Source organism: Periplaneta americana, chromosome 1 (assembly GCF_040183065.1).
Source record: "Periplaneta americana isolate PAMFEO1 chromosome 1, P.americana_PAMFEO1_priV1, whole genome shotgun sequence".
NCBI classification, from domain to species: domain Eukaryota; kingdom Metazoa; phylum Arthropoda; class Insecta; order Blattodea; family Blattidae; genus Periplaneta; species Periplaneta americana.
In genome coordinates this window covers 84,279,943-84,293,363 of record NC_091117.1, presented here as the reverse complement: position 1 = coordinate 84,293,363, position 13,421 = coordinate 84,279,943, and the positions used below count along the sequence as shown (strand labels likewise).

At 35.9% G+C, this 13,421-nt stretch overlaps 1 protein-coding gene across 2 annotated transcripts in view; it reads right to left on the bottom strand.

The window, feature by feature from the left end:
• LOC138697593 (aldo-keto reductase family 1 member B1-like) overlaps positions 1-13,421 on the bottom strand; it is a 31,796-nt gene that overhangs the window by 6,240 nt on the left and 12,135 nt on the right. For both annotated transcript variants that reach the window (XM_069822981.1, XM_069822972.1), the window contains exons 4-6: positions 12,929-13,240; positions 6,132-6,335; positions 789-937 (exon numbers count right to left, since the gene is read on the bottom strand). In XM_069822981.1, coding sequence (XP_069679082.1) covers positions 789-937; positions 6,132-6,335; positions 12,929-13,240 — 665 coding nt within the window. The remainder of the gene's footprint in view (positions 1-788; positions 938-6,131; positions 6,336-12,928; positions 13,241-13,421) is intronic.

Genomic DNA, 13,421 nt, shown 5'->3' with positions numbered 1-13,421 from the left:
TCTTTCTCTACATTGACGTCATTCACCGCCATACCCTCAGAGCAAAGAGCATGTTTTGCCTGTTCGATAGTACAACGGATAGGTGGCAAGCGCATCGCGGTAGGATTTCATTGATTTCATCTTCTCTCAATATGAAAACTACAATTTTGCTCAGTTCGCAGATGAAACTATCGTTTTATACTACAAACTGCGATAACCAAGATGCTTACAATAAAATTAAGAGTTAATTAAATAAAATAGGATAATGGCTTCAAAACTGGAAGATGAAGATAAATGTTTTAAAGAGGTCTTACTATAATTTTCACAAGAAGACATCCCAAAGAATCGTTTGAGTTAAAGGTTTTCAATTACTGTAATATACAGAGCGAACCGTAAATAATATCATTAATTTCGGAAGGTTGTTCTTTGAGATATTTCAAACAAAAAAGTTTAATGCCGTTTGCTAGTTTTTGCTTTCTTATCGAGATAAAAAAAAAGTTTTGTGTTAAACATTTCATAGCATTTTTTGAGAAAGCCATTGATTTAATTTCCAATATGCTCAGTCAATTTAAGAGAACAGTGTATTATATAATAAATGATTCGTATAATTTTAGTTTTGTCCTTTAAATGTACAGAAATTTGATCCGAACAAATGTAACATTTTAAAATTCCTTTTCAGAACAAAAAGTTACATTTGTTCAGATCAAATTTCTGTAAATTTAAATGACAAAACTAAAATTCTAATTCTCATTATAATTATGTACCTATTAGTAGCAGCAGCAGCAGCAGTAGTTTATATGGGTACTTACTCCACGTATGGGCAAATCCTGATGTTTCTATTAAGGGAATCGATAGCTGCAACTTCCTCAGGAGTAAGCTTGAAGTCAAATACGTTAAAATTTTCTTCTAATCTCTTTTTATGAGAAGACTTCGGGATTGGAACCACGCCATGTTGAATCTGAAATGTATAATCGGAATTTATGTTAAGGTTAAACATTTAATTGTATTTATTTTATAGATACGACGTAGGTATCGCTGTATTTCTACATAATTTACAATCGACAACCTGGCCTTATATGTTCATGTTCATATGGAGCAAGATTACATCACTGAAGAAGCAATGTAACGGAATATAAACTTAGTCTTTGTAGTAGGAGATAACATTTTCTATAAAGGAGGCACATCTGCAGTTTAACCTGAGATATACTTTCGTCTCTTGATTTATAGTGACTGTGTTCTTATTTTATAGGTAACTGTTCTTAGCTGGTCGATCAGAGGCCTATTACCTGCAGCAATATTTGTCAGCAAAGCAAAACATTTTGTGGACTTAGTTTTTGCCTAGAATTCCCTTAAAGTAGCAACAGAGTTCAATAAGCATACAACTCTGACATAGGACCTTCGACTTTAGTATCTTTAAGAAAGGTGTCCACGATTTATTGTAATTTCATCTACTTGAAGTAGATAAGTAAAAGTAGCAAAACTAGGTAAAATAACTGCAATAGAGCATTTCGATATATTCAAAAGTTAATTTACATTAAGTTTGTCAATTTTTTATATCTTTGTTTGTGACTTATCCCGGGTTAGAAAGTTAAACTTACACGATCATAAAATCGTAGGTCAGATATCTTTGAACGCCAGTGTACTGTACATTACAGTCAAAATCAGACAGCGGATTTTCGGTCCCAACACAGCGACATGACGTCACGTCCTTAGGCTTACGGAGGGAGCTTTGCAATGAGTTAAATGGCCCCGCTGCAACTGACGTACACCTAACGTTCGGTATCGGGACCGAAAATCCGCTGTCTGCTCATAATGGATAATGATAATGATAATGGAGAATTGTTGGGATGTCACAAAAGAATCTAAGTACCTGGAAAAAAAACTCCTGTATTATCTGCACCATGGGCTTGCCCAACAAAAGTTATAAATTCAGGGTATGTCGGGAATTGAACCCGGGCTTCCTGGAAAAAATAAGCCCAGCGCGCTAGCACTGTGCCACCTTGGCGTAACGCATAAATGATAATACGAAGTATCAGAGGAATAAATTTTAACAGTACATAAAGATCTTTTTAGTGAAAATGCCATTTCCACATAAAGAATTATAAAGAATTGCAATATATATATATATATATATATATATATATATATATATATATATATATATATCAGAAATGACAAAGTAATTCAATTTTACAGACTTCAAAATCTTAGAGAGCACTTGAAAGAGTAGACAGTTAAAAGCCAGTTCGTGATTTTTATTTCTGATTATTTATTTACATACATGCATTTGATTAGTTATGATTTCTAGTATCAGTATCAGTGCCATAATTCTAGGAAATAGTTACAGCATAAAGCTCTTCTGTAACGGTGGTGCCAAGGTTTATGGACATTTGTACCGGTCATAGACATATAGATATCCAAAGTTTCGGAGCTACATGTCAGCTGCAATTTTATTCATCTCGCTTGTGTCCTCGTCTGAGATCTGTATTGGCGTAACCGACCGACATAAAAAAATGCGACTGGCAAAACATTTTCATTCGCATTTCGAATTTCTAAATATGTACACTAGTGGCAAAAAAAAAAAAAAAAACCGGACCGACTCTTGTAGCTGATTTCAGCGCCTTGTTCACTCCAGAGCACGATAGACTGGTAATTAAGACTTTCGTAGTTCGAATCCTGCCTGGGAAGGAAACTTTTTTTTGTTCCTTATTCAAATTTATTCCCAATACTTTTCGGTTTTTTTTTGCCACTACTGTATAATTTACTTATCCTTTTATTCTCGTTCGGCTGTTTTTAATAACGCTTCTATCTGTACCTGCTGTTCACATTTTATTATGCTTTTTCTTTCTTTCTTTATGTTATATATTTTGTCTGATTTCTGCTTACTGTACTTGTTGTTTACATTATTATTATTATTATTATTATTATTATTATTATTATTATTATTATCTTATTCAGTTTTGTGTGTAAAATTGTAGTGTTTTTGTAATGAAGTTTTACTTCTGGTTAAGTGTTAGAGAAGGCCGTATGGCCTTAACTCTGTCAGGTTAAGTAAACCATTATTATTATTATTATTATTATTATTATTATTATTATCATCATCATCATCATCATCATCATATAATTCTGTATCACGATCGTAAGCCTATGTCTTCGTTTAGTAATGTCTTAGGCCTATTTATTGTTGTGTGCAATCGACTTATTTTTCAATGTATTTTCGTCTCCCAATTCAATACTAGTTCTATTTCATTAGTGGCTTACATTATGTCATACATATTAAATTGTTTTTATCAATTTTGGTTTGTGATAAATACACAGGCTTCTTTACTCAACCAGTTCAATCTAATTGTTCCTTGCTGAATACTATGTCATACCCTAGGTTGATTCTCACTGGCACGAACCGACCGGAACGGAACGAACCGGAAATATTCTGCGAGAGACGTATGCATGTATTTTAAACGGCAAACGCTCACTTGTCCGAACGGAAGCAACCGGCTGCTGCCGGTCCTGACGGACATGGTTCTCGCGACACGATCCTAGCGGAATTTCCGAGACGGCTGATGACGATCGTCAGCATTCGTATGTCTTCGCTGGTCTTCGGAGAAAAGTGTGTTGGCTGTTCTCAGTACTTTCCCACTCAACATGTGCTGGTGCGTTGTCCAGACAGATTATTCTTAAAATGGGTGATGAAAAGTAATTTTAACAGCGCTAATCGCGCTTCTGTGCTGATTGGTCTTCGAAATGTGATGTTTCCCTTCATTATGTCAGGTGCTAATAACAGATGAAGTTTTAAACATTTTTCTTCGCTCATACGAAATTACTAAAAAAAAAAAAAAAACATTACTCGATCTTTACACAAATCTGGGAAAAGATGGTTAAATTAATCAAAACACTTTTTTATAATGTTATGACTAGAGCCCGGATTGCATGTAATTACATATTCTGTTCCTACATATGTAGCTATAAGGAAAGCTAAAAGTCCGCGAATCATTATTAAAGGGATCATTATTCCGAAGTTCTAAATGTTTTTACATATTTGGTGCATAATAAATATTTTGGCATATATTATATATTTTTACATATTTTGAAGGATATTGCATATTTTGAAAGAATATATACATTTTTCCACCATTTTTCTCTCTACGTAATGCTTAAGTTATTTTTTAAAATTGTTTATAAAGCTTATTCCTTCGTCTCTAGTGCATAAATATAATTTAATAATTGAAAATAATAACGTATTCTGTCAAAAAATGGACATCTCTTTGCAATGCTAATAGTTTGTAGGCTATATCCCTTGAGAAGTAACGGTAAAGTAGGTACAAATACCAATGCAAATGGTGGGTCATTGTACTGCTAACGTAGTGAAGGAAAGAATGAAAATTACCCTGTGGGTATGACCGTTCCGCACAAACACCCCCAATCAATTGCTCTAAAAGAAAACAATAGTTTTTTTCTGTTTTTTTTTTAAGAAACTTATTTTGACATCAGGTAATACAAGTAGCAAGCCTACTGCCATTCGCATCCATGTTAAAAGACTGGGTTTCAATGGACGATTCCTTTACTAAAATGGTAAAATCGTGCAGTCCAAAGTGTGTGACAACGCATTGGGTGCTCCATGAAGTCACAACTAGAATAGCATTTAAAAATTGGACTTCATGTGAGAAATAAAAAACGTGCTTCGTCGAAAAGAAACAAGTTCTTCTTACACAAGTGGTGCTGAAACATTCGTCTTCTACAAGTGAATTTAATAAAAATTTGTGCATGGCAATGGTTGCTGCAAACATACAGTGGTATAAACTTGGAGTTCCAAAGTTCCAAACATTCCTACGCAAATACTGCAACTTCAATATTTCGTATGAATCAACACTCCGGAAAAAATATTTGAACTCCTGCTACACTGACACAATGGAAACGATTAGAGATGGACTTGATGATTCCTACGTATGAGTTGCCGTTAACGAGACGATCAATAACCGCAGAAAATATGTAAAAATATTTAATTATTAATTGCGCCTCCAAACAATGAGGTTCAATCACATGTGCACCTGTAATTTTTTATTAGTGTGCAAAAATACATCTAATAAAGCTTAGATGTTAAATTACCAACTTTTTTTTTATTTATTACACATTTATCTACATACTTCGTCATTTTTAGCTTCATATTTATGTAGTCTACATAGTTCTCATTTTCACACTACATAAAATCCGGGCTCTAGTTATGGACCCATATTTTCTTTTCTTTTTTCCTTCCTCATCAGCTAAAGACTCAGTAAAATAAAATAATTTTCGGAACTACTATCCCACTCCATGTTTAAACCAGACTGCCTGTCGACTGTACCGGAATATTCCGAGCAGTGAGCGTCAGAGCTTCCGAGGAAGACGGACTGCTGTAGATTTCCGTTCCGGTCGGTTCGTGCCAGTGAGCGTCAACGCGGTTACAAGAATGGACTCAATTTCTGTTCCGTCCGCCTGGGAACGCGTCACAGTAATATGCATCACATTCTCGAATGTACTAAACATCACAAACATAGCTAGCATACAATATTATTAATCTTGAATAAAATGGTCAAAGTAATTATTTTTTACCGACACATTTAGTTTCAGGGATAAGCTAATTGTAGTAGTTGTTATTGTTGTTGTTGTTGTTTAGTCAACTGTCCGAAGACAGGTCTAGGTCTGAACCTCATAAGTGACACCAATAAGGTATCACTTATGAGGAAACTAAGCCAGGAGATAATGGAGTAGAGTAGCCAGTTCCTTTCCCCCTCCATTGCATACATCGTTGAGTAGTTAGATATTTCTGATTCGTAATTTAAGAAAACTGGGATAATTATGAATTTGAAATATTTTAACATGTTTTCGATCAGAAAATATTTCATAATTTATGAGATCCTAAATTCATAGTACGAATCCCATTTCTTTTTTTGAATTATGAATTTTTCTAATACAAAAAAGTGTCTCAGTGACTGTACTCAATTTCAACTTTCGTCGCGTCGCGATCTGCGTCCTGACGTCATGGAATTCTGATTTCCTATTGGGCCATAATTTATGTAATGTCGCGTCGCTGTGTCGCGTCATTGTATACGATGCATAATTTAGCCTAAATATTGTTTCCTATGTATGTTTAACTGTAATAGAGACATGAAACTCACCAAATATCGTAAAATAGTTTGAGCGACAGTCTTCTTATGCTTGTTTGCAATTTCTAGAATCTTCGGGTCCTTCAGAGGTGAAGGGCTGTCAGGACCGGCTAGAACTCCTGGGCTTCCAAGCGGACAGAATGCCGTTATTACAATACCCCGTTGTTTACAAAATTCTATGAGTTTGGACTGATTCAAGTATGGATGACATTCCACCTGTAATACATAAACAACTTATTATTAGTCCATTATACGTACATTATGATTCAAAATCTTACATACTATGCACAACATTATAGAAAATAAATTACCAGATATATGAATGTTGCATAAAAGACATTTCCTAAGTTATTACATATGAAACTAAGGTCATCTTTTATTCTGTGTGTAAACATAGTGTCTTGATTACTATTGATTATTACAACTTGTTATAGAAATGGAATAAAATATTTTTAAACTGCCTGAGTTGTCTAGAGGTTTTCTTGATTCCCTCTCAGTAAAGGTATTGTGGGCTCAGAATCTGCCGAAGGTGGTATTTCGAGCAAAAATACAAAGTATGTCTTCGTCCGACGGGGTGAAGGAAATCTGAGTGTCTATGCCACATCGAGTTTGTGGCGCAAAATAGAAACGATATTAGATATGAGCCGTTCAGAGCAGAAATGGTGTAAGTCAAAGTTGGGTAATGAGATTTAAAGTAAAAATTCTGTAAAATACAGCGCAAAGTAGCAATTAATATGTCCTTCGTGCTATTCACTGACTACTAATAGTTTAAATAAATTGAATATTAATTGCTACTTTACGCTGTTTTTTTACAGAATGTTTACTTTAACCCTCATTACCCATTTTTGACTTACACCACTTCTGCTCTCAACGGCTCATCTATTACACGTAAGCAAAACTCTGAAATTGGCTAGTGTATTGGTGGGTTTCGTCCTGTTTTTCAAGGGAAGAGCTGTTTTTTGGTAACGTGACCAAGTGTTTCGACTTATTCCAACTATCCTGCTTTTTAAGTGTCCTTCCTGAAAACATAACTGAATCGGAGATTGCAGAAATAGCACATGTCACTATTTATGGCGAAATGACTATGAAATTATAATTTTTATTTCTCTCTTTTAACGTAGCTAGCACTCGTGGTCAATCCCTGAAACGTTGTCGATAAATTTGTATTACGATTTTGGCAATACATAATGACGATGTTTTTTCCGTGCTCCTGTTGGCAATATTTTTAAATGTAGTTGTAAAAGGATGTACGTATGTTTGTGATGAATATTTATTTTTTAAAGTAGGATTTGTGTTAATATATGAAGAGTCCCCTGCAAAAAGGGAGAATGTCGAATGTATTGCATTTTGTAGGAAATGCAATTTAAACTTTGGCATTCCCACTCTTTATGTGGTATACCAATTCGTCAACACGATGCAGATCTGGAACCATCATCTTTCTTGCAGTGAAACAAAGTGTATTATCTTCTACTCTCTTTGATATATAGTACTGAACTTTATCTCAGTTTTCATAAATTTACGACATTCTCCCTTTTTGCAGTGGACTCTTCACATGTATTTTATACCAGTACTGTCTTATTTATAATGAACATGTGATTTATTTTATTTTATTTTTTTAATTTTTGACATGTCCCACTTTTTTTTTTTTTACAAAATGTCCCAGTGAAAATCTGCAAGTCCTGCACTCTATATATCCATCCATATACAGTTACTGGTTTCAATAATTTCAGATAGCACTGCTGACTAACTCCTGATAGTGTCATCTGGTATCTGAAAGTGTAAACTACATGAAAATTTCAGCTAGTACCTGCAACAGAGAGCGATAGAGTGAGATATACTCCACCAAGGTCCCTAGATGTCACTGTCGAACAGCTGACTTATCGACGGCCTTGGACTTCACAGCTACCGATGTGGTCTTAAGGCTCGTCTCCACTGTTAAACATTTAACAACAACATGCTAAATATAACATGATTGAATTTAACATATATATGGACATTTCAAGTCTCAATTGACTTAACATGTTGACTATGTTGAAGTTAACACTTTTAACATGTTGGCGTGTTTTCCAGCAGCAATGGAAAACATGTCAAGTCAATTCATTTGCTCGTGCAGCGTCGATACAGTTCGGCAAAGTTCGTACAGTTTCCTTAGCAACAACTAACTTCCGATTTTGTGGCGCGTATCTTGATCATTTTTATATTATCATTGGTCCTTGGTGTTGGCTGTAAGTTATTCGAATTAATGAAGTGGACGTAAAATTAATGCACTGATGGAAAGACTTTGTTTGTGGGATGTATCTGCAAAAGAATACAGAGAAAAAACAAAGAAGGCCGACTGTTTTAGAGAACTGGAATTATTATTTAACTGTTCTCGAGAATACAATAGAAAGTTTTCGGACTCTCGTCGTACACTAAACGTTAATGCTACGTTGACGTCAGTGACGGTCGTATTTGATGATGTATGTTAACATTCGTGAAACTTAGGAAAGCTATCATGTCCTATGATAGTCAGTCAATTGCGCTGTAATTTTTTTAATTGAGATGAAATGGCTGCTCTTAAATTGTGTCTTTCTTTGATGTAACAGTAAGGCCTCGTAACAAGCAATAGAGGCAATTACAAAAGTCAAATCATCATCTGAGTCCATTGTCCAAGGTTTGAAAATAAGACACTATCTACATTAAAATCTCATAGACTGTTTATGGTGGACTACGCAAAGTCAAGTTTAACATGTTTAACAGTGTGGACAAAGTGTTAAATGAAATTAGCATTAACATGTTGGGATGTTAACAGTAAAGAATTTAACATTTAACATGTTGTTGTTGAATGCTTAATAGTGGAGACGAGCCTTTAAGGATAGCAAGCGGGACTCATACTCCGAGGATATGCTTGTGCATCGGTTCAAACTCGCCTTGGGTAGATTTCCAGTTTACCCAACTGTAAGCAAATTCTCTGACTTATGTCGCAAAATACGATTTTTTTATAATATTTCATCGACTTTGAATAAAGACTAGTTCATACAGCGTTGTTAAATGACGGTTTAAAATATAAATTGAATGACCACACGGCCTAGAAGCAAGAAGAAATTTCTTCAAAAATTGTCTCGCAGTCTTTTAGCTAGTTTAATATTATGCTTAGCTAGATGTAAAATTATTATTCATGAGCTTGGTTAAACTCATTTTATCGTCCACCTGCAATTACAGCAAAGTCCAACTCGTTCAGAACGAAGACACCCACTCTAAACTCATCGAATTACAGCCTACGCCGCACACTGCATCTTCACCTTTCGTTTCATCCCTACAAAATGCAAGTTGTTCAACAACTATATGCTAACGACAAATTGAACCCCTTACATTTTTGACAAGTGCGGCAATTAATTCAACAAGATCCGCGGCTACTGGACGTGCTACTGATGAGACTAATTTCCATGTTTTTGGGTTTGTAAATAATAATCCAAGAGTGAGAGCAATCTTGTAATATGAATAAATAAATGCTTTGTCCTTTGAAAGAAAATAAATTATTTCATTTTGAAAATTTTCATGCCCTACCCTATACTTATTTACCACAATTTCCTATATACCATAGACGTTACATGCAATCATAGGGCTTTCCTCAAATTACCTGTCACTTTTTTTCGGTTCTTGATAGGCGGACGTCTTAAAAACTATGATGATAATAAGTCGATTCGGATAACTATCCTTGTCGATCATTATGGCAACCATAAACTCAAAGTATACTCGAATCTCGGAATTGAATCACGATTCTTTCTACTGAGAAGCGGTCGGCTAACATATTATCTGACTGAGAGCCCTTAAAAGCTTACAGGAGGTCAAAATAGAAGCAGATAATCAAGTTTAATATTATTTTTAAGTTGTATTTTGATTCAGATAATCTAGAAATCTTTCTGTGTTCAGGGCTCAGCAGTAAATTGCAAAGTTTACAATTTGTAACATGATGTCTACGAGCTCGGGAAATTGATAGCATGGTTTTTGTTACAATGCTAATAACTTCAGCTGGGAAAATTTTCCTTAATTTCAGAACTCGTCTTGCGCTACGGCCACGTTGCTCAAGTCACCCCCTTTCCAGTCCTGGGTCCTAGAACATGGCCTAGGTTCACCTAGTGGTTAATCCACCGTTTCGAATTCATGACACAGGTTTGATCGAACTAATAAAATTACGAGTTAGTTATTTCAAATATCACGGCCAGCTAAGATAATTAATAATTCGTAGTTCTTTGACTTGAGCGAATTCAGGTTTCTAAAGGTTATGGGAACTTCTAATTCACGTAATGGGCCACGTTTTTCGTGGAATAGATTAGTTGTTTGTGGGGTCTCCAGATATTCATAATGTTTACATCTTATTTTGCATTATAAGTGGAAGCTGCCTTAATCGATATTCATAAACACGATGCAAAACATAACTGGTATCTGCCAGATAACAACACACCCGTCATGAGCAGCCTTTACCTCAAAATATAATTTCACGATCGGATTACTGAGGGGAATGGAGATTCTTAATGTCTTGTTTAGGTATAGAAGCTATTCAAAACAGACGAAATGATGAAGTTCTATTAGAAATATAGCGTATGCAATAGTGATAGAGTCCACATCTGTGGAATAACGGTTAGCGCGTCTGGCCGCGAAACCAGGTGGCCCGGGTTCGAATCGTGGTCGAGGCAAGTTACCTGGTTGAGGTTTTTACTGGGGTTTACTCTCAACCCAATATGAGCAAATACCGGGTAACTTTCGGTGCTGGACCTCGGACTCATTTCACCGGCATTATCACCTTCATCTCATTCAGACGCAAAATAACCTAAGATGTTGATACAGCGTCGTAAAATAACCTACTTAAAAATTGTGATAGAGCTCTAGGCTTATGAGTTAGGGGGCCAGAGTTTAAATAGCGATCTACTCTGAATTCATAATTTGTGTTGGGCAAGTCCGTGGTCCAGTCCACACAGGGATTTTCTCTGGGTACTCCGGTTCCCCTGTAACATTCCAATAATTCTCCATTAACATCGCCGTTCATTAGAGTGCAATGTATATCTACCGCTTGTCGCGCATTCTGGATAGTCTCTGACGATGTCAGTGGCCTATGATTCTCGGCACTAGTGACATCTATGAACCGCTCGTAGAATTGGGGCGAATAAGGAACCTGCGGTTGGAAAAAAAAATGTTACAACAAATCTATTTGCATACATATTCTGTTATACAGATACAATTATCGGTTTCGGAGAAAAATTTTAGTTGGAGATCGTTGTAACAAGAATCTAATGTAGCCTAATCTTTAAAGTAAAGGCAATTACATTCTATGATCTTGAGTCACCTTTCAGCGAGGTACCAGTTTCCGGTTTTGATGCGAAGAATTCGGTGAGATCCATTTCAACGGATTCTAAGTTTCGGAAATATTTTCCACATAGGAAGTGGGCCATGGATCGAAACAGATGGTATCCTGAAGGCGCAATATCAGGGCTATATACCAGATATGGTGGCAGTTCGATTCCTCCCAATTGCTGGTCGTTTTACATAGTTATTCCAGCGGTATGTTGTCTTGATTGTTCTGCTGCAAGAGCAATTCTATTTCGATTAAATAATGCGGAGTACCTTCATGAATTCGTTGTACCTGTTAAGAATAATGTTCCGCATCGAATGCACGTCCCTTTGAAGTAAAGTCTCAATGAGTCACACTTTCAGAATTCCAACAGGTATATAACATTACTTTGGGATCGAACAGATTTTATTTAACGACGACTTTGACAGGAGATGGAAATCGAGCCACTCTCTTGCGGTGTCACAGCTGCCGTATATAGCCTACCCGTAATATACGTGTGTCAATTCTCCTGATAAATCTATCATCCATGGGAGTAGCGATAAACTGGCGATAGAGATCCACTCTGCGTTGAGCTTGTTCTGTTGTCTTTTCAGGAGCTACAGATCTACAACTTGTATTTGATTTTCTAAACGTCTCATGTGGCGATTTTTTTTTGACAGTCTACAAGAACTTTTTGGTCCCTGATGAATGTTATTGAACAAGTATAATAACTGATTCGCTATCTTAATATTATAAATTCTGATGATAAATAAACTGACTGACTACTTTCGACGTGGTTTGCGCCATTCTCTGAAGCCTAGTCACTTTTTGTGTATTTTTTTTTTTCGTGTATTCTCAATATTTCATACCGTAAGTATTCCAGGACGCTGTATATCTTAAATGTCTCGTCCATTATTGAAGCCTTAGACCAATCGATGTGCTACACGTTCACTAACGACACCTTAATCCTCGATTTGACATATTCTTCGAGCTGCGGCAGCAGCTATGTAATCTTATTTCGAGTAAATAGTCTAGAAGGACTCTACTCAAATTTTATCATCTCCATTTTATATTCTCTGTACTAAAAATTGACGATTGTCACATGCTCAGAATACGCAGTAATAACAATAGCATCCTGTAAATTGCATTGTCAAAATAAAGAAAATCATTAGAATCTTACAAAATACCAAAATTAAAAAACTGACATTACTTATGAGACGAGCCAATAATTCCAACGAGTCACCATTACCGTGGATAGTTGCGTCGGTAAATAACCATTTAAAAGACGAAGAAATAGTTATAGCCAATATAGAATAAACCGCTTTTTGCAGTATTTTTGTAATTAAGACTCATTAAATGCTGAATAAGAACAGTAGTTCAGAGAAAATCTCGGTTGGCCTATATATACCGAAAGGTAGGCGGCATACCGACAAACACTTCTTCGATATGAGAGGTGATGAACAGCTTGAAATGAAATAGTTACAGTGTCATAGAACTGTACCTGATTGACGACTGGTTTAATGGTGGCAACATCGAGGATCCGTTGAATCTGTTGGCTGTTGAAATTTGACAAGCCGATGCTCTTTGCAAGGCCCAATTTAAAACAGTCCTCCATGGCTTTCCAAGTATCTACGTAGTCAACGTCACTGGGAATCAGTTTTCCGTCTCCATCAAATGGGTTGAGCACACCTCCCTCTTTCACTGCAAATGGCCAGTGGATAAGATAGAGGTCGACATACTCGAGCCCGAGGTCTGAAAGAGTCTTCTTGCATGTTGGCACCACGAGATCAGGGCGGTGGAAGATATTCCATAGCTGCAGGTTAAAAAAAGAATAGGTTAAACACATGAATAGGCGTAACATTTTATTGTCAGTGTATGAAATAATTAAAGATGGAAGATAACATGGCCAATTACTGTATCTATTATTCATATACATTGTAACTATTTCTTTATGTACAGCTACATCAGTACATAGTTATTTATATGCTTTACTC